This window comes from Gorilla gorilla, chromosome 8 (assembly GCF_029281585.2).
Source record: "Gorilla gorilla gorilla isolate KB3781 chromosome 8, NHGRI_mGorGor1-v2.1_pri, whole genome shotgun sequence".
NCBI classification, from domain to species: domain Eukaryota; kingdom Metazoa; phylum Chordata; class Mammalia; order Primates; family Hominidae; genus Gorilla; species Gorilla gorilla.
In genome coordinates, this window is record NC_073232.2 from 44,919,887 (window position 1) to 44,942,158 (window position 22,272).

The 22,272-nt window shown below is 41.8% G+C and overlaps 1 protein-coding gene across 6 annotated transcripts in view; it reads right to left on the bottom strand.

The window, feature by feature from the left end:
* SGPL1 (sphingosine-1-phosphate lyase 1) overlaps positions 1 to 20,766 on the bottom strand; it is a 64,174-nt gene extending 43,408 nt beyond the window's left edge. Inside the window, exons 1-2 of one of the 6 annotated variants that reach the window (XM_031015443.3) lie at positions 20,505 to 20,766; positions 19,751 to 19,820 (exon numbers count right to left, since the gene is read on the bottom strand). In XM_031015443.3, the coding sequence (XP_030871303.2) occupies positions 19,751 to 19,777 (27 nt within the window). In that variant the 5' untranslated portion in view covers positions 19,778 to 19,820; positions 20,505 to 20,766. Of the gene's footprint in view, positions 1 to 16,341; positions 16,459 to 19,750; positions 19,823 to 20,135; positions 20,302 to 20,473 lie in introns of those variants that run through there. The other 5 variants (XM_063709998.1, XM_055353546.2, XM_055353549.2 and 2 more) reach the window with 5 other exon arrangements.
* Positions 20,767 to 22,272: the final 1,506 nt, after the last annotated feature.

Sequence of the window (22,272 nt, forward strand, 5' to 3'; positions counted from 1 at the left end):
GGAGGATCACTTGAGCCCAGGCATTTGAGGCTGCATTGAGCTATGAGCATGCTACTGCACTCCAATACAACTTGGGCGGCAGAGTGAGACTCTATCTCAGGAAAGGGAAAGGGAAAGGCAAAGGGAGAAGGAGAGGGAGAGGGAAGGAAAAGAAAAAGGAAAAGGAAAGGAAAGGGAAAAAGAAAAGAAAAGAAACCAGTGTGCAGTATCACTCTACAGATGGGGAAAACTGAAGTCAAGAAAGGTTAAGTGACTTGCTCAGTCAAACTGATAGAAAGAGGCAAAGTCAGGACTTCACACTCAGAGCTGAATCCCACAAGATATTGGAACCATCGCTCAGGGCTTCAAAACATCATAAATACCTACATACTAATTGGAAAAGTATGACCTAAAAGAAGAAAACCAAAGAGCTGTAGGTAAAGCCAAACAGGGGAACCAACAAGATATTCCAATGTATTCTCTCTTTACTGTTCTGCTCATATTAAAGAAAAACAGGCTGAAGATCAAAGAAAAACATTCCTGCTGACAGGCTGACCCACTCTACAAATAATTTCTGAACTGCCACAGGCACACAGATTCCCTGCCAAGGAAAATGTGGCAATTTTGCTCAGTGGATTACTGCACAGTGCTGAGTGAAGGTTGTATGGTCAAAACTGAAGTGCACACAAACCAGTTTTCTCAGGCTTCCATAACAACTCGTACCTCTCAAACTGCCTCCTTGTCTGAATGCAGCTTGCTGGGCCACAACAGAGACCTAGGGCCCTGAGTGTAAGTCTGTTATTCACTCAAGGAAATGTTCAAAACAGTAATGCCCTAATGATTTTACTGATCTCTATAGCTTCATTATAGAGTCAAGTTTCTGGGAAAGCTACATCCCTACAGAAAGTTTCCCTTCACTCTCCTGTACAATGTCTTCTTGGCATTTCTTTTTTTTTGAGACGGAGTCTTGCTCTGTCACCCAGGCTGGAGTGCAGTGGCGCAATCTCGGTTCACTGCAAACTCCACCTCCCGGGTTCAAGCCATTCTCCTGCCTCAGCCTCCCAAGTAGCCGGGACTACAGGTGCCCGCCACCACTCCCAGCTAATTTTTTGTATTTTTAGTAGAGACAGGGTTTCACCGTGTTAGCCAGGATGGTCTCAATCTCCTGACCTCGTGATCCACCCGCCTCGGCCTCCCAAAGCGCTGGGATTACAGGCATGAGCCACTGCACCCGGCCTCTTCTTGGCATTTCTAATGTGCCACGTTTCCAGTGTGCCTCAACTCAGGGTATTTCTCAAGAGTCACTCAGGGCCAAACTGCATTAGCCTATTGCATTATGAGTTAATTTGTCCTAGAAGGAAAGAATTCAACTCTGGTTAGGGAGAACAACCAAATAATTTTAATATATGAACTCTCTATGGTACCAGGTGCTGATAAGAATACAAATTAGGAGGAGGATATAAGTCTTCTATCTCCTACACTGCCTAAAACAGCATCTTCAACACAGCAGGAACTCAATGTTTATTCAAATAAAGTAATTATGATACTGCCTATACTTTTGACAGTTTTGTTTTGCAAGATCCTAGGATGTTTCTGCCTCCTCTCTCCCACATCTCTCCTATTTAAGCTTAACAAGACACAGTGGCAGTGGGTTGAATCTGCAGAGGAGAATGGCTGGTTATCTGTAACTGGACTCTGCACACAGTGGCACTCTGCCTACAAGTTCACAAGGTTCATCACATCATAGGCCATCAGAGCTGAACCTGTCCTTCACAGATGAAGACATTGAGGCCTACAGGTCACAAAGCTCGGAAATAGCGGAGCCAGGACTCAAATCTTCTGGTTTAAAATGCATTGTTTTTTCCACTGCCTAGTTTTCCAGAGCCAAACTATCAGTGGCACAAATCAAGAGACCAACAGTTCTCAAAGTCCTGTCAGCTAGTTTACTCCAAGAGCCAAAGGAAAAGCTCTCATCTTCACTACGCTCCCAGTGAAGGCATACAGAACTTCCAGATGACCTAACGGCGTCCTACAAGGGCTGAGCATTTTGGGGAAGTGAACTGCTATTGCATGGCCTTCTCGAACTGCAAACTTCATTCTTCTCTGAGCTAGAGACTTACACTCATACTACTTATTTGCTTACAAAAGAAAGACGGAAAGAAATTAGTTTGAAAAGTACTTCAGAAGAGTTGTCTTCAAAATTATAAAATGTTACTGTCTGAAGGAACCTTAGAGACCACCTACAGTCCAATCTCATTTCAGTGATGAAGAAACTGAGGCCACAGACTAATACCAAAATGTGCCTTCCCTGGTTTCAAACTAGAGGCACAGCCCCCAAGAGAATCTATCTTCTTCTTCAATATTCCTTCCATTAAGCCAGTGGGGGTACATCAATATCATCCAAGAAGCATGATTCCTGAACAAATCATCTTCTTGGGTCAGAATACCCCACCCACAGGGTCAGAGTACAGAATGTGTATTTTGTAAACCTCCCTCAGGTGATTCTGACAGGCAACACTGCTTAAGAATCCATTCTCTTCCCCATCCTTTTCTTTTATTAAAAGATGACCCAGTAGCTGACTTAACATATTACTGACACCCAATCACCAAACTTAATGGCTACCCGGTATTCACGTAGCAGGGAAAAGACATCCACGAAGCTTTCCTGGGAAGTGTTAAAAGTCAGGGCCCAGTCACGTCACTCTACTAGATATCAATTCATTGTTCCTGCCTAATATGTATTCTTTGGCCAGATACTAATAAAAATCAAAATCTTCTACCCCACAATCCTGCAAAGAAGACAGAATTTGTTATTTGTTTTCCTGAACTATTCAACGCTCAATATTTTTTCCAGAAGGACCATAAATCTGAGCTTTACAGCAGGAATGGGCTGTTGAGGAAAAGAAAAATCTGTTCTACCCAGTTCAAATGTTACTCTAAGGACTAAGCCTCAGCCTAGGGAGTGAAGTTAAAATACAGAAGAGACTCAGTTAGTATATTTATTCTTATCAACTTCTGCTCCCCCACCAAAAAAAAAAAAAACCAGAAAGCAAAGCTAATTTAATCTGATTTTCTTTCATATTACAGTCTACAGAACTTCAAAGTGCAAAGTAAACAGGTAAGAAAATACTATTGTCTTTATAGCCTCCAAAAGGCATTAAAGTTTATCATCAAAAACACATCACAACCCAAAGGGAAAATCCTCTTGGGTCATTAAAGAAGTAAGAACTGAGCAACAAAACCAGACAGCCATTCCAAGCAACCAGTAGTGACTGTGAGAAATGTTTGAGGAAACTGAATCATCATTTCTTAGGAGACAAAAAGCAAACCACATACTTCCCCCAAAATTCCACTATGTGAGTCAAGAGATCCAGTATCTGAGAAGTTCGTCTCAAAAAGCTTAAGAGTCTACATTTCCCCTTCTAGCCTGGCCTTGCCAGATATGTACACTTGGTACCATTCCCCAAGCACCAACTGCTATACACTTAGCATGGGAGTATTCAGGCAAAGCATCTTTCCATCCCTGAAATAACAAAACCATCTTGGCCACAGAAAGAACACACATATGAAATGTTCCCAAGTCATCAGAAGTGCACTCATGGAAAACCACAGCTTCTAAGTTCCTAAAAGCTGAACCTGAAACACTGCTAAATGGTCACTTTATTAATTTACTTGTGGTCAGGACAAGGCATCAAGTAAAGGGAGATGCTGATTCTGTTAAGTAACAATTCTGAGCACCTCTCTTCTGAAATACATTTTTAAAAGTATCAGGAGCAGCTTACACTAGGAGAGAAGACTAAATGCATAAAACTGAATTCAATAAGCAGAGGAATACACTGAAGGACACAGAGATAAGAGCAATTACCAGTTTTGTAGGAAAATAGACTCCCAGCCTAAGGCAAGCAGGTAAGATATGGGGGGAAAAATATACAAATTTGCACATGGAATGTGGCTAAGTTTGCTATGAACTCCCAGAGTCTGACAATAAATAGCTAAATGACTTACTGTGCACATGTATACAGGTTATATTTCAAAGCACAAATGAGTTTCATCATTCTCTAAAACTAGAAATGATAATTTCTTGGATAATAAGCAAGATCTAGTGGAAAAGATCCCATATTTCTCACACACAAAGAAGTCTTAACTTCTCTGAGCATATCACGATTGGGGAAGAAGGGCAGAGGTTAGCTGACTTCTCCAGTCCCATACTTTTCTTACTAACAGAATTCTCTATCTTGTCTCGGAGTTAAGACACTTAGACTTTTCATAACCATTTGTGGAAACTCCTTCCCTACAACAGTCATGCTGCTATTAGAGATGAGGAATACTGAATATTTGCTGAGAAGTGTAACCTAACTAAAGCTATTTCTCTAAAGATTTCCAACACGTAAGCCTGCTCAAAAGAACAAGCAGGGACCTATCCCTAGGTCTCTGACTGACCTTCAACTATATAAACACCCTTTGGAAAGTGCACCTTCGAAATTACCAAGAACCTACTTTTAAAAGCTGAAGTAAGCAGCTGAGTAAATTTAATTTAAAATTAATATTTGGAAGAGTTTCAAACTTTGTGATATCTATTGAAAGTGAGCAGGAAAGTGTGCTTCTGTGATGTTATATGTATATATTGGTTTGCATCCACGGTTCCTGGTTCATAACCCCCATAGCCCTTGTTATAGTCTTCTATTATAATGCTGGGGCACTTTGGGCTTCAGGAAACAGAATCTCTCTCAACTTTCTCCTGTCCTCTTTTACCTGCCTCAAAGCAAGACTCTAGTCCAACTGTGGGCCAAAAAACCCTCATTCTTGGGAGGGTCGTGCCCCATATTCTGGAGGAAGGAAGGCTGCACAGAAAGGCCAGCGACAACCTGAACAGACAGGCCTTGCTGGGTTTCAGGTCAGTCTATTAGTATGAGATCATGCCTCCTGTGTCCAGTCACATTTCTACATGGTTGTCAATCATGCCTACGTAACGAAGCCTCCATAAAAACCCAAAAGGACAGGGTTCAGAGAGCCTCTGGATAGCTGAACACATGGAGGTTCCTGGAGGGTGGCGCACCCAGGGAGGCATGGAAGCTCCACACCCCTTCCCCTATACCTTGCCCCATGCATCTCTTCATTTGTAACCTTTGCAGTATCCCTTAAAATAAACCTGTAAACCTAAGTAAATGTTTCCCTGAGTTCTGTGAGCTGTTCCAGCAAATTAATCCAATCCAAGAGGAGGTCGTGGGAACCTCACCTTGAAGACAGTCAGTCAGACATTTCGAAGGACCAGACTTGTGACAGGTTGGGGTTGGGGGAGACAGGCATGGGTTGGGACTGAGCCCTCAACCCATAGATCTGATGCTATCTCCAGGTAGACGGTGTCAGAATTGAATTAGGCGACACCCAGTGATGTCTGCTGCTTGGAGTGTGGGGAAAAAAATCCCACACGTTTGGTCACGGAAGTCTTCTGTGTTGATTGTTGTGGTGTGAGAGTAGAGGAGAGAGTTTTTCCCTACGGCTTCCAGTGAAAAATTATGCATTATCTGGGACGCCCCTCCGGGTTACCAGATTCTGATTATGAGGAGGCTGTTTACAGCTCTGAAAGTTGTAGATAACTGATAGCAGTGCAAAGTAATCTAGATCCCTAAATATGCAAATTCTGCCCTGTCAGGTGAAGTTTCACCTGACTTTCCTACCCCTACGACAGAGAGTTGTTTTGCCTCCATTTGCACATTCGATATTCCTGATCCATAAATGAGCAGCTTTTTGGACCTCTCCTTTGAACCAGTTATAACATCTGCCTGGTTTCCTCTTTTGGAGTAAAATAAAATCTTCAACATATGTTCATTTTATATCTGTATAAGAGTCAGGATATTACTTTCGAAAATTATCTTTTAACAAAAGCTAGAGATCTTTGCTGTTCCACAGACTCCTCCAACCCCCAGAAAACGCTTGTGAACATAAAATCTTATATAATTACAAAGAATTCAGGACATCCTAAAGGCCAGTCATAAAGGTCCATATTCCCCAGTTAATAACTTCTGTTCTACAATAAAGCATAGAAATAGCCTCGGTATTACAAAAGGTCCTATATAAGTAAAGTAAGCCCAAGACCCTGTGTCTCCTGTAGGTGAGAACAAGAGACATTGTTAGATATATCCATTACTTAAAATTCTGTAGGAAAAGCCCTATAACTGCAATAAAAAGGAGTGCAGTTCTGATCCATGCTACAACATGGATGAACCTTGAAACCATTAAACGAATGGTTAATCAGGAAGTCAATCAGGAAAGACCACATATTTACTGTATGATTGTATTTATATGAAGTGTCCTGACTAAGCAAATCTACAGAAAGTAGACTGGTAGTTGCTGAGGACTGGTGAGAAGGAAATAAGGAAGTGACTGCTGAGTACTGGGTTTCTTTGGAAAATGTCCTAAAATTGATCGTGGGGATGGCTGCACAACTGTGAATATACAAAACACCAGAGTTGTACACTTAAAAAAGCATCATGACCTAACAGTTCCATTTGTGTTCACCAAATGTCCCTTCAGCTAAGAAACCACCTAAGATTCTTTGGATTCACAGGCTTTCTTTTAATAAAAAAATAAAATTTAAAAGGCCTTCTGAAAAAGTTTTTAAATGGGCCAAGGACAGCAGAAATTGCAACTCCAGAAATAAGAGGGTAAAGCTCTGGACTCCAAATGAAAGCAACCATAACTACCTAAGAATAACTTGCCTAAAGGTATATTTTTATGAGTTTATAACCAGGATTATTAACTACTAAAATGATGAGATTTTAAAGAATTTTTTTTATTCAGCAATTCCTAAGCACATACTGTAGCAACTACCCAGATATCTGAAAAGGACAGTGACCTTTGAGTATTCCCCTGAACTGACACCACTCTTGTGGACTCTGAGAGTCATGTTAATCTGTTCTACAGAAAGGCAGCTGTGGTGTCCTAGAAAGTCTGGACTGGTAATCAAAACCTTCGGCTCTAATTTTAGCTCTCACTTAGAAGCTGTGTGATGTGTGGCACAACACTAAACCTCTATGCAACTGGACTTTGCTCATCTACAAAAATAGAAGCCATTGGGATAATTCAACAAAAAGTTCAGGAGAAAAAAAAAAAGATACCATCATCCACTCACAGGGTTGTTGTGAATATTAAATGAGATAAGGTAATAAGAAAATGACTGCAGATAATAAACACTCATTAAATATTTAGTGAACCTGAATTATCCAGTGATAAACATTTTCCTTTTCTCTTCAATAAGCAACAAGGAAAAGCAACCTTCCCAGTCACAAAGGAGCTGGAAGAGGCTTTAAGTAGTTTGATTCCCATGCCTATGTTGTATTTTCCTACAGACGGTGGTAATAAAACACACCTTAGTAATGAGCTATTTCTCAGTTTTCTAAGAGAGATGTTAAGTCAACTCTTAATCTTCAACAATCTATTAAATCAATCAGAAGGCTGCGAGTGCCCTCTGGCCTACCTATACAACAGGATTAAATCAGTTACCTACTATCTTTACAGATCGTAAACCTGTGTGTTTTCAGTCATCCAAACAGACTGTTGACTCTTGTGGTCATGATTGTTGGGAAAGCATTTGAAAACGTTTTCAGAAAGGGCTGGGTAACAGAGTCTTAGGCTTTCTTCCACTCTGGCCCAACACAGCCAGACAGGGAGCAGACTTACCCTGGCATCCTCATATTTGCCCTCCCCAGCGCCCTTCAGGACACTTCTGAAAGGCATCCCCTTTCAGAAGAATGTGAAAACAGAATTTCCAATTTGCCTCAATTGTCTCAAAGACTCGGTGCCATTAAGACTGGAATTCAATACAGAATTGATCTATTCCTTTTTAGACCCATCTGTCAAAACGAATTAAAAAGAATGGAATTAAATGCTTCTGTGAAAGCCTCCAAAAAACATGGTCCCCCAATATTGAGTATAAAGTGTTACTACAATAGCCACTTAGAATCTAAAGCATTCTAGAAGATTATGATTTTAACCTGAGAATTAACTACTACAAATATTTTAAATTCTGCCCTTAACAGGGTCCTTTTCATACTCAAAAAGAACTAAGGTTGCTTTGTTCCCATCAATTGTGTATTAACATTTACAGACTAGATAAACAAGAATGCAGTAGGCTTTACTCTCTGGGGAAATTACAGAAAAGGAAGGGCATTTCACATTTTAGAATTGCTTGTACAGGCTGGGTACAGTGGCTCACACCCGTAATCGCAGCACTTTAGGAAGCCGAGGCTTCTCAATGAGGATGGTTAGAGACCCAGAGTTCAAGGCTGCAGGAAGCCATGATCGCACCACCGCACTCCTGCCTGGGCAACAGGGTGAAACCCTGTCTCAGAAAAAAATAAAAATAAAAAATAAAATAAAAGTGCCTATACAACTTCAGGAAAGAGTTCTCAATGCTCTCCTCCATGTGTGGTATGCAGATGACAGAAATTTAACATTTGCTGCCCAAAGCTAAATCAAGAAGTTATATATTAAAACTCTGGTAGCGTAAATTAGTACAACCACTTTGGAAATCTGTTTGGCAGTACACGTTACCACACAGCAACTCTACATTTTATGTTTACCAAGACATGTTCAAGAAGGCAGCAGTGTCATTCGCAATAGCCAAAAAACTAGAAACATAAATGTTCTACAACTACAGAACAAATTAGTTATAATATAGTTATACATTGTAACACTACACAGCAATAAGAAAGAAAAACTAATCCTACCTAAGAACATGACTGAATCTCACAAACACAATGTTGAGCAAAAAGGCCACTCACAAAAGAGAATATACTGTATGTTTCCACTTTATGTAAAGTTCAAAATCAGCAAAACTAAGCAAAACCTTTGGTAGGTATCAACTGGGAAGGGACATTAAGAAGCTGGCTGGAGTGCTGGAAATGTTTAATATCTTGATCTGGAAGTATATTCATACATAAATATTTACTGACCTGGATAATTAAGATTTGTGCCTTTTACTGTATGCAAATTGGACCTCAAAAAAAAAGCCCTATGATTTTTTTAAACTCAAAAATGACTCATTCACTTTATGGGATAACAGAACAAATCACTGATACATAAAGCCTGAATAATGGGCTAGGATTGTTCTGCAGTTTCTGCCTATACTAACAGGCAACTCATTCATTTATCATACATTTGAAGTTTCCTATTTCATGACAAAAAGCTGATGTAGCTATATTATGTCAAAAAGCAAATTATATGAAAAGCTCAACTTACAAGATGTAACAATTTTAAATCTGAATGCACCTAGTAACAAAATCTCAGCAAATATACAGCAAAATCTATTAATAATAGAACTAAAAAGGAGAAATAACTGATAAGGCATATGACTTGAAGAGGCAGCCACAAAACAGAAAATCCAAGTGGTTGGTAAACATTGAAAAGGGTACTTAACCACATCAGTTATCAGGAAATGCATACGGAAATTACAATTACATTTATCTCCTTACCAGACTGTCAAAAAATAAGCTTTATAAATATCAGGTTTGCCAAGTTGGGTGGAAATAACTCTCATATATTGTTGATAGTGGTATAAATTGTATTGGCCTCTTTAGAAAAGTTTAGCAATATCTAGTGAAGTTAGGCATGTACGCCTTTACAATCAGCAATTCCACTCCTAGGCACAAATCCCAGAAAAACTCTTGCACTTGTGATCACTTGTTATATAAGAACGCTCATAACAGCAATGTTTGAAAAAGCCTCAAATTGGAAACAACCCAAATGTGAATTATAAGTCAAATGGATAAATAACTGCAGTTTAGTCACACAATAAAATACTATATATACAGCAATAAAAATGAATGAACTTAAACTACATGCAATAACATGGATCGCATGAATACTGAGCAACACAGGAAAATCACAAAAATAAAAATACATATGCATCCATTTACATCAAGTTTAAAAAAAACAAACTAAACTTAGGATGCATACACAGGTGGTTAAAACTATTTTTAAAAAGGCAAGGGAATAATTATAAAAGTCAGGATGGGGTTATCCCTAGAGGGGAAGAAAGGAAATATTTGTAACAGGGTGGAGCGTACAGTTAGAGATAAATGGTTTATATCCTAATCTGGTATCGTTATTTTATTATTGTTCGTTAAAATGTAGATATGTGCTTTCTATACTCTTCTGCACGTATAATAAATTCCAAAATAATTTTTAATTAAAATGGAGGGCAAGCCCTTCTTTTTCCCTTTCCTCTTCCTCATGAATGAAACATGAACCTGACAGGTGGAACCCCAGGCAGCTACCCTGGCCCAGGAGGGGATGCACTACTGATAGTGGAATGACAGAGAGAAGCAGCCTGGCACCTCAAAGACTCAGGAATGGCCTTATCTGCATGGAATGGAATGGGAATGAATGGAATGGAATGGAATTGTATTGGCATTGCATTGCATTGTATCGTACTGTAGTACTGTATTGTACTGTATTGTTGTGTTGTGTTGTATTGTATTGTATTGTGTTTTAATTTTTTTGAGAGAGTCTCACTCTGTCGTCCAGGCTGGAGTGCGGTAGTGTGACCTCGGCTCACTGCAACCTCCACCTCCCGGGTTCAAGCGATTCTCATGCCTCAGCCTCCTGAGTAGCTGGGATTACAGGCACCCACCACCACACCCGGCTAATTTTTGTATTTTTAGTAAAGACGGGGTTTCACCACGTTGCCCAGGCTGATCTTGACTTCCTGGCTTCAAGTGATCCGCCCACTTCGGCCTCCCAAAGTGTTGGGATTACAGGCATGAGCCACCGCGCCAGGCCAGTTTTCTCTTAAAGAAATATATTTATATCTTTTAAAAGATCTCTATTACTTTAGGTTTTTCTGTTATATACACTCAAACCTAATTCTAGCTGATGCATTCAGTGATCTGGACACATGAAAAATTCTCTAAAAATTAAAGCTGTCCAACAGTGGAAAGAACCCCCTGAGAAAGTATGTAGCACTCACTCCTGACAAGGCATTGTAGAGGGATTCCTAGGCAGCAAGAAAGCTGGACTGCAGGACTTCTAAAGGCCCTCCAGGCAATTAAGATTCTAAGGCTACTACTGGAACAAAGCAGCTTTGGGCTTGCCAAAGCTGTGGCAACTGTGTGCCTCTGAATCTATCCTGTTAAAATCAGTGGGAACATTCCCTTTCTATAATCCATATCCTATCCACCTTCAAGATTCTGTTCAAGAATTATCTCCTCATTTGTGCCTTTTAAGACAAACTAGACCTCAACTCCAGCATGCTGGGTGTTCTCCCCTCCAGATGATCTCCTCCTCCAGATCCTCCATCCAGCATTTTCCAGCTCGGCTATGTGCCTCCGGATTCCACCCTCTGAATTAAATCAACCAGACTCCTTAACGTCTGGTTTCCAGTTGTATTAGACCAATGGGAGGCTACAGCAGGAGATCAGAGGGTAGGAAAAGAGTCTGAAGTATTTATTCCCCTTGATTCCTTTCCTGCTGGGTCACTGGCTGGCATTCCTACAGGTTACCTTCTCCTTCATCTCAACTCTCTCAAAGTTCCAGAAACTACTCCCTTCCTTACCCTCTCACAGGCTTAAGAGTGTAATCCCAGCTACTTGGGAGGCTGAGGCAGGAGAATCACTTGAACCCAGGAGGCGGAGGTTGCAGTGAGCCGAGATCGAGCCACTGCACTCTAGCCTGGGCAACAGAGCAAGACTTGTCTCAAAAAAAAAAAAAAAAGAGAAAAAACAATGTCAGAATAACCAACATGAAAAATTTTTAGGATAACTTGGTGCCTACCTGAAATATGTATTGTGTTTTAGACTCTTGATTTCAAAAGGTTCCACGGAACTAGTCTGCGCTTACCTTACCCATGTTTATATATAGCTGTCCTACAGGGAGCTTTTATTTAGAAAATGTCTGCATAATGTTAGATTCTTCTCCTGTCTACATTATGCACTACATAATTGGACTTCATTATGCTTTTGAAATGCTTATCTGCCTGTCACATAAGTTAAACTATTTAATTTGTTTTGAATGTTTTGGATTGCTACATAATACAATATTCTAAATTTAGGCATGAGGGTTTTTTTGTTTTGTTTTTACTTTTTTTTTGTCATCGCACTATGGAACACAAATTAAACTCTCTTAATTTATAAGAAGATAGTTGCAGTTAAATTTTGAAAATGGTTGTAATGAGCCATGAAGTTCAATCTTTATAATATAGGTACTGCTCTTTCAGACAAATAGTCCATTTTCAATGACTTATTATTTTGTTGAAATTGTGGTTGCTAATCACTGTGGGTGCCAAATATTTACTTCAGGAGCAAAGATTTTCAAACAAGCATACATGATGCAAAATACCAATCTGGCTTCTAGTCTCTTTACTGTTTTTGCTTCACTCAGATTAGCTCAGTTTTCTCATCAAAGCAGAATGCTATCTTGTATGTATTTTTTTCATTACAAGACCCATGAGCTGCTTTTATGCTGAAAATGGTCATTTCCCTGTTCACTTTCTGACATGTGAAGAAGGGTTTCTTGCTTTCTTAAACATTTCCGTAAGGCAGGCTAGAAATGTAATACTCCAAATGTTCGATGATTATGGTCTTCTGATAGGAACAGATTCTGCTTGGGATATATATCCAGGCACTCTCTAAGGTCTAGGGTTGATATTAACAAAGGAATGTACTTAGAATAGCAGTACACTTTATGCAAATATGGAAATTATTTTAAGAAACAATGACATATCAAAACTGCTTTTTATTTACATGATTTTGAAATAGACTAGAAAGCTTTCCCTATAGACATATTAATATTCCAATCATAACTTTAATTCAAGAATGCAGTTTTACCAAAAGAAAAATCTGAAAATTTCTATTCAGGCTACTGGAATTGGTTATTAAAAGAAAAAGGAAAAAGAAGAATCTTGCTGCTTTCAGTATTTCCTGATTTTTTTGTAAATATAAAGAGGAACTTCAATTATGAAAAATTTTTAAAAGATATATATATCTATATATATGTACTGTTTTGTTTCCTGTCTTGAAGATTTTGAGTTATGGTTATTGGTTTTAGATTGATTAATTCACATATGCTGTGTTTTGAAATGAGATCCCATTAGCTTTTTTTTTTTTTTTTTCAATATAAAGTGTTTTCTTTAAAAGTCTGATATTGGTTCGTGGCCTAGTGCCTTGGATTTTACATATTTTTCTTTTTAAATGCAAAACCTTTTCAACAAAATAGTGTTTGTCATCAGGTTGGTATTAAACATTTATAATTACTGTGTAATTATAAACAAAAATACATAAAGCTTTGAATATAATTATGTAGGATAAAAGTTAAGGTTGTTCACTATGATGGCATCTTAGAATTAAACAAAACTTTTACTAGGGCTGAAAAGAGAAGACTGATTTAATGTGGTGTGATTATTCTGAAGATAAATGTCTGGCTACAGGGAATATTTTGTACTAAAAAATGATTACACATATGGCTGTGTGTGTTTGAGTCTGTGTCTGTGAGAGAGCCAGAGAGAGTGAGAGAGATTGACGGAGAAAAGGGAGAGACACACACACGCCCCTTGAATTGCTTTAACTCCTAAGTGTTTCAGTCCTCATTCCGGTAAACTCCCCATGCTGATTCTTTGTTTTAAACTGAACCATAGGTACAGTTTCCTTTTTGCCAAATGTCAAAACAGGTACAAATTTTAAAATGTAATGCTTTTTAAATAGAAAAATGTATAAAATTAGAAGTGCCCACATATAAAAAATACTTGAGATGAAGATTATCTTTAGTGAATATCATTTGCACATCTCTGTAAGTTCAATTGTGTTTCTTACAGTCCCTGTCATATTACCAATAGAGGCAATAAAAGCTTCAGTGAAATTGCCATGACAAAAAAAAAAAAGAGTGATAATGGCTCTTCTATTGCTAGCTAGCCCCTAGATGTTTCACCTAGATGTTTTCCTTAAACCTGCTCAGCCTTGAAAATAGTCCCTTGATCCCTTAGTACGCTGTTGGATTACGCCAAGATATGACTGATATATCCACAAACTACTCGCAGCCTTCACCATTCCATCTTCTCAGAGGGCCCCTATCTCCCCTTCCCCCACAGCATGGTTTTTATCTCAGTAATTGGGTTCTGTACATTTACACATACAGACTGATTCACATCAATTCCCTATGGAAATTCTTAAACCCAGGCTGATTCTCAATTCTGCCACCAATGTGCACAAACTGTATATAATATTAGATTGGGTAAAACCTAATTAAGAAGGTAAATATTACTAAAAATTCCTGACACATAGACTGAAAAGCTAAGTCAAATACTGGGATTTGGATTCTATCTGTTTATAACCCTCTTTTCCTTTAAACCAAAGGCAGTGGAAATTATAGCTCTGTTTCATCTATAACACTGGGAGATTGCCAAATACAGTGTTCATCCTGCAATGGCCACTCAAATGTCAACAAATTTTTTAATGTCCTATCAACAATCCCAATGAATTTCCCCTTTCTTCTAGCAAATCCTACAAACAAGACACAAGGCTCAAATAATAGAACAGAGCTCCTAAGGTCAATCTTTCAGTTTATTGCTTAAATCTCACTTGAGATTCAGAAAGAAAGCATCCCTGAAAAAGATTCAAGGGTCACAGATAAAGACGCTCAAGGACCTGGAAAGATTCAATTTTTGAACCCAAAAAACAAAACTGAGGGAAGCTTGCTGTCTGCAAATCAAGAAAAGAGTGGTGCAGAAATGTTGCAAAGGACAGCATTTCTTAAGAATTCTGCATTGCTATAAAAGATCATGCTGCACCATCTCCAATATATATTCCTGAGCAGCAAGGCTTGACCCATGGGCAAAATAACCCCAAGTGAGACAATAACAGACACGTTAACCTCCAAGAAGGGAATCACTCCCCGACCCATATGAAAGCATAGACTACACAGATATCCAGGTATCTATGGTAAGAAACTTCAGACCAGTTTCTCAACCTCACCACTATTGACATTCTAGGCCAGATAATTCTTGTTTGCAGGAAACTGTGCATTGCAGGGTGTTTGGTTGCGTCCGTAGCCTCTACCCACTAGATGCCAGCAGAACCCTTCAGGTGTAACAACCCAAAATGTCTCTAGACATTGTCAAATGTCACCCAGAGGGCAAAATTGCCCCTGGTCAAGAACCACTGCCCTAGATAAGCAATTATCACTCAAACCCCACCTAGCACTACCAGGGTGCACACGCTAACCTTGATTCATCTATGAATATCAGCTAATTTAGTCATCATTTTCTGATGAGAAAAGAAAAAAGCCACCTAAGGTGTAGACTGGCTTTATAAAATACCTTTTTCTTAAAAACTACAAATATTTGGCAACTTGCAAAGTGATACCACCCTCTAGCACCAAGGAGGAGAGTATGAATAAAAAGAATGGTTGCCAAGGCGGAGAAAGGCTGCTACAAAGCTGTCTGACTTGAATTCCCTCTGACATCATCACAACTCTCAGCAGATTAACATACTCATTTTATTCTCTATGAGACACAGGTGGAAAGTACTGCAGTCTATGACACATCACATACGAGCAAATGGAAAAAGGCAAGCAAACTATCCTAATCAAATGATAACAAAATTGAGGGCAGGAACACACTGAGGGCTGATAGCCCGAGCCTGTCAGTCTGGATTCAAGGCTTGTTATATGTGGACTCCAGGTCATCTCCAGGTTTTCTCTCACAGCATACTGTCCACACAAGTAGTCTTCAACTTTATGACCCAATGCCCTCTTTTTATAACAAATATTCTGTAATCCCTTTTGCTATTCTGACATGGCATTTAAAGATTATAACACTATGCCTGCAGACACAAGTTTTAAAATTTCAATATAATTCATTAAATGCGACGTAAAAGAAAATAAAACACAATTTTTTTTTTTTTTTGAGACAGTCTCGCTCTGTTGCCCAGGCTGGAGTGTAATGGTGCAGCTTCAGCTCACTGCAACCTCCACCTCCCGGGTTCACGCAATTCTCTTGCCTCAGCCTCCTGAATAGCCGGGAATACGAGTGTACGCCACCATGCCCAGCTAATTTTTGTATTTTTAGTAGAGACAGTTTCGCCATGTTGACCAGGCTGGTCTAGAACACCTGGCCTCAAGTACTCTGCCCGCCTCAGCCTCCCAAAGTGCTGGGATTACAGGCATGAGCCACCACGCCTGACCCAATAAACAAGATTTAATAATAATTTAATAATAAAACATGTATTTTCAGACTACACTAGAAGAAAAAAGACTCCCTCCTCCCCCAGTCCCCCATTCCCAAAGTGCCCCCTAGAGGATGGAGCTATCCTATCCCATCTGCTCCACACAGACCCTCTCCCATCAGTCACAATGGTCAGCAACCTCCCTTACCAGGGGTAAGGACACAAAGTAGGCAAGAGGGAGGGATCTGAAGTCAGACCAACTGAGGTCAAACTTGGCTCCACCACTCAACTGCTGTGGTTACTCTCTATAAGCCTCGTTTTTCATCTGTAAAAGAAGGATACCAAAAGGTTTTTGTGAAAATTAAATAAGTACAGTATTCCTACACTTAACATGTAATACATGCTCAATAAATGTTAGCTATCAGAGTTAACATTACTATTCCTGAATCCACCTTGTATTGTTTCCTAGCTTTTGCTCACTTATTCCATTAGCAGAAAAGATGGGAGACTGGATATCCATTTATCAGAGATACTCTTCAACACATTCGTGTATAATATAAGCTGCATCACAGGCCAGGTACAGTGGCTCATGCCTGTAATCCAGCACTTTGGGAGGCCAAGGCAGGCGGTTGGATCCCTTGAGCCCAGCAGTTAGATACCAGCCTGGGTAACATGGCAAACTACCATCTCTACAAAAAAAAATACAAAAATCAGCCGGGCGTGGTGGCATGTGCCTGTCGTCCCAGCTACTCAGGAGGCTGAGGTGGAAGGATCATCTGAGCCTCAGAGATTGAGGATGCAGTAAGCTGAGATCATGCCACTGCACTCCAGCCTGGGCATCAGAGTGAGACCTTGTCTCAAAAAAAAAAAAAAAAAAAAAAAAAAGCTGCATCCCATGACTTCTAAGACTATTTCTAATTCTGAGATGCTGCACTGCACTGAGGTTATTTTTTTATTCACTTAGGTCCTTTCTTCCCAGGTGGAGGGCCAAGAACATGTCTTACATATCATATAAAGTAGCTAGAGAAACACCTCATAGAATGATGGGTTAGTGTGCCACTGAAAACCCAGCCATGGTTATTGGTTCTTTACCAGTTAGTTCCAAATAGTATTATACATTACAGTCAAGGAATGAATGACAACTTTTCCAGTGAAAGCACTTCATGCAACATGTATGTTGTCTTCAGAAAGTGATGACTGCCTAGGGCCACTCGCATCTATGTGGATTAATTCCTTACAGCAACAAGCAAAGCAACACTCCTAAACATTCTAAATTAACAGGTGAGGAGGTGAAAGGTGGTGGCAACAGCTAGAGAAATACCTCAAAAGAAAACTGATTCCAAAGTTAATATTCCGAGTAAAAGCACTCATTGTTCTGTTAAAGTAAATGCATAGGCCCTAGAAGTAATATCTCTGTGCATGGGGAAATATCTTACATATAAGAACCTATAATTTACATAAACATATCCTTCTGTAAGAGGATAAACAGAAACTGTCAATTGCTACAAGTCACTCTGCATTAACCATCCAAGATGCTCACAGCAGTTATTTCTGGGTGATAAATTACTGCACGGGGTAGAGGGGAATGAAGGGGATGTAGGAGATAGGGGAGATTAACAAATCCCCTTTCCTTTTGCTTACTTATAGTTTCCAGTATTTCTAACATAATGGTCTTTGAATAAGAATTTTAAATTATATAAGGGTATTAATTAAAACTGAAAAATCCATGAAATTTGGGGCAAGATACTATTTTAGATGAACTTTTCATTGGGATCTGTGGATAACCTAAGTATTCATCTATGTCTCTCACATACAACCTAAAATTATCCTAGTTCCCTGCCTCAAATCACAATGGATCAAAACTTAGTTTCTCTCTTCTTTATCCCCCCTGCAGACCTTACAGGTTATGCCACTACGATGTCAGCACCCAGTATAAGGAAATCTCACTACCAGTTTTTGCCAGTTTCCCAGTGACGCCAACCCACCCTCTGGGATAGTGAGATAAAGACAGAGAAATGAATTGTTTTTAAAGCACTGATTTTGCACTCAGAGAAGTGACAAAAACAAACAAACAAACAAACTTGGCTGGACACGGCGGCTCACGCCTGTAAGTAATCCCAGCACTTTGGGAGACCAAGGCAGGTGGATCACCTGAGGTTAGGAGTTTGAGACCAGCCTGGCTAACACGGCGAAACCCCATCTCTATTAAAAAACAAAAATTACGCAGGCATGGTGGTGTACACCTATAATCCCAGCTACCCGGGAGGCTGAGGTAGGAGAATCGCTTGAACCCGGGAGGCAAAGGTTGCAATGAGTGAGATTGTGCCATTGCACTCCAGCCTGGGAGACAAGAGCTAAACTCCATCTCAAAAACAAACAAACAAAACAAAACAAAACAAAAAAAACTAAACCCGGACACTTTTTCTATATCACCATTTCCAAGCTATAAACTCTCCATAATTCTCACACTAAGAAGTCCATAAGGAATCATAAAAGTCCCAAAAATAAAATGTCATTTTGGTAAACATGCATTTAGCAACGCTATTCTTCCCTGCTCAGTAAAACAGCACAGAAAGATCTCAGGAGGAGAGGAAACAGCTCTAAAGCAGGCATACCTCTCTGTCCAACAAAAGAACTTAAATTCATACTGGTTCAATCCAACAAGCATTTGTTAAGCGCATACTATATTCAGAGCACCATGCTAGGTGTTTATTCATCTCTTAACAAAGAAGACATGATTATCTGCCTGCCGAGGAACCATAACTCTAATCTGGAAGACAAACACTCAGATAAACTAGTATATGGCAGACCCTGATAAAACGTAATAATAGAGGTTTCAAAACTGCTCTGGTAGTACGGGAAGGGAGGGATTAAAACTGCAAGAATTATGAAAAAGAAAGCCAGGAGAGGTGACTTGTGCTCCTAGTCCCAGCTACTCCAGAGGCTGAAGCAAGAGGATCACTTGAAGCGGGAGTTCCAGGCTACAGTGAGCTATGATTATGCCTGTAAATAGCCACTGCACTCCGGTCTGAGGAACACAGCAAGACCTTGTCTCATTTAAAAAATAATAATAATAATTTTGAAAAGGATTCTTCAATAATTTAAGTTCTACATATACTGTATTGATATATTTAATTCAGCCATTTATTCATCCTGATCATTCATCCAAAATAAAAGGTGGTTGGCCAGGCGCGGTGGCTCACGCCTGGAACCCCAGCACTTCGGGAGGCCAAGGCGGATGGATCACCACAGGTCAGGAGTTCAAGACCAGCCTGGCCAACATGGAGAACCCCGTCTCTACTAAAAATACAAAAATTAGCCGGGCGTGGTGGCGTGCGCCTGTAATCCCAGCTACTCGGGAGGCTGAGGCAGGAGAATCGCTTGAACCCAGGAGGCAGAGGTGGCGGTGAGCCGAGATCATGCCACTGCACCCCAGTCTGGGTAACAGAGTGAGACTCCGTCTCCAAAAAAACAAAGCAAAACAAAATAAAAGGTGGCAGAAACGCTCAGCTATCAAAAGCAAGCATCAGAGGTGAAATCTACACACTGGGATCCTTTGGACTAAAAAAACGGAGACAAGTGCCTTGGAACCAGGAGGATGTCTGCAAAAGGCTCACCAACATCAGAAGGTCTGTGCTAGGCATCTTCCTCTTCCAGCCTCCTCTCCGCGCTCCCCTTTTTCAGACTCTGTAAAAGGGAACCAGGTTTGTTTACTTCTAGAGCTTTAAACTGTCTCGCCAGCCCGCCTAGATTCGCCAGAGCAGCCAAGTTATGGTTCTCTCCCTCCTTTGAAGGCTCAGATTTCACTCCCAGATATCACACTCCACCCCTAGCACCCCAGACCAGCGAATCAAAATCCTGCTGCAACTAGGTTTCCCTCCCACAGCTGATGAAACTAATCCAGACCCAGACTCCCACAAAGCATTCCACCCAGGTGGAAACTAGGGGAAACGCCCCGTCTGCGCGCGATCGGGGTGGGGAGCCCAGGCCAGGCCACCTAACCCGGGCTGAAGGTGCCGAGGCTACCAGGGTCCTGCCTCCTCCGCACTCCCTTCAGAATCAGCACGGCCTCGCTCTCGTTGTCACCCCTCCCGTCGGAAGACCAGCAAATCCTGGCCGCCCACGCCCACTCCTACCCCGCGGCAGGCGTGGGCTCCAGACCCGCCCCACCGCGGCCCCGCGCCCGCCCGCCGTCCACTAGCTTGGACCTCAGCGGCTGGTGCCCACGCCTTCAGCCCGCCCCCGCCCCGGCCGCAGCCGCCCCGCCGCCTCTGCCCGCCCTCGGCCCACCCGGCCCCTGTCCTCTCCTCACCCCGCGGCGCCTCCGTCCCGACCCTCACCGCCCCCCGGAGCCCGCGGCGGCCCCTCCACCTCCTCACGCCGGAACCAGCTTCCAGTCTCCTTCCCTCGAGCACCCGGCCGGCTCCACCTCCTGCGTCTCCCTCAGCACGCGACGGACTCGCAGGCCGCGAGACCCAGGCTCCCCTGTTGCCGCCGCCGCCGCCGCCGAGATTGGAGGCCCGGCAGCCGCCGGCCTCGCCCCTCCCGGAAATGGCTCAGGGGGCACCGGCCCGGCTCCCGGACCCTGGCGTGCGCGGCCCCGCTGCTACCAGCCGCGCGCACGCCCAGACCCGGGCCCCACGGCCTGTGCGCGCCGCCTACCGGCCAGGCAGCGGGCTGCACCCAGGCCCTCCAGTGAATGTCTCAACCAGGCCGTCCTGGGGCGGCTGTGGTATCCCGACGGTCACCAACTTCTCTTCCAAACTGCCTTGGACAAAAAACTTTCTGGTCACATTTGGTCACTTGGAGCCTCCTGAGAGAGTAGGTCTGCAGGGCATTGTACAAACTAATCCAAAACAGCCACAGAGTTGGGTCTCTTTCCTGGGCCGGGGACTTCATTTTTCCATCGAGGTCAGTGGTGCCTGAAGAAAAGCAACAAGGAAACTTATTTAATGGAAATATCATCCTCATCCTCCCCTCCACCACTGCCCCCACCACCCCAAAAATAAAATGGAGAGCAGAGGCTACTCTGCCATCACTACTTTCATGAGCAGTGCTGGGAATCACCTTATACACAAGTGCAAGGGCCCTCTGGGATCACAAAGGTCGCCTTCATTTCCAGATGAAAAAACTAAGTCACAGCTGGGTGCAGTGGCTTACGTCGGTAATCCCGGCACTTGGGGATGCTGAGGCGGGAGGGTTGTCTGAGCCCAGGAGCTCTAGATCAGCCTGAGCAACATAGTGAGACCCCCAGCTCCAAAAAGAAAAAGAAAAAACTAAGTCTCACATAGGTTTCCCATGACTTGTCCATGTTGTCATAACATTGCTTTAGTGGTAGCAGAAGGCAGTGCAGTTACATGGAACCAACTGGTCAGTGACCTGCATTCAAGATTTTTTTTCAATAGATTTTAAAATGACACCTAGATAGACTCTTGAAATCTCTCAAACAAAAATGACACTAATGAGGGTACCCAATTCCATCCCCTTGGAAAATGTTGCCATGACACTAAAATTAGGGCATCATCACTACCGTCATTATCCTCATGTAGTGCTTTCAGAATGAAATGTATTATCACAGCTGCCCTCCTCTGCATACCCCATCGGCACTTCCCACTTCCCCAGCCAGAATGGTTAAGGCCCTGAAAGACTATGAACAGGTTATCTTTAGGCCTCCTCACCCCCATTCCGTCAAAACTCCCAGACATCTCTACCATCCAGAGCCCCCGACTCAGGCATGAACACCCCCATACCCTTAGCCCCCTCACTACTGTTCCCCAGCAGACATGCATTCTCAGTGTTTAAGGGTCAGAAAATGTTCTGGGGCCTCCTGCCGATGCCTACTCATCAAGAGTTGCTTTAGGGTTTCAGGTATGCCTTCCCATTCTCCATCTCCTACCCTTCTGCTTTAATTCTTCATCAGATCCCCCAGGAACTGCACACCTCCTCTCCATCTCCTTGTTAGTTACCACCCCCACATCCTTTAATCTAGAATCTGTGCACCCAGATGACTAGAGGGCAGGGTCACGTCTGATTTCTCCCTACACCCTAACACACAGTATGCAGTCTGCTCATTCTTCCCAGATGCACAAACCAATTCAATCATATCGACTGATCCTTGCTTTGCCAAGAACTATGCCAG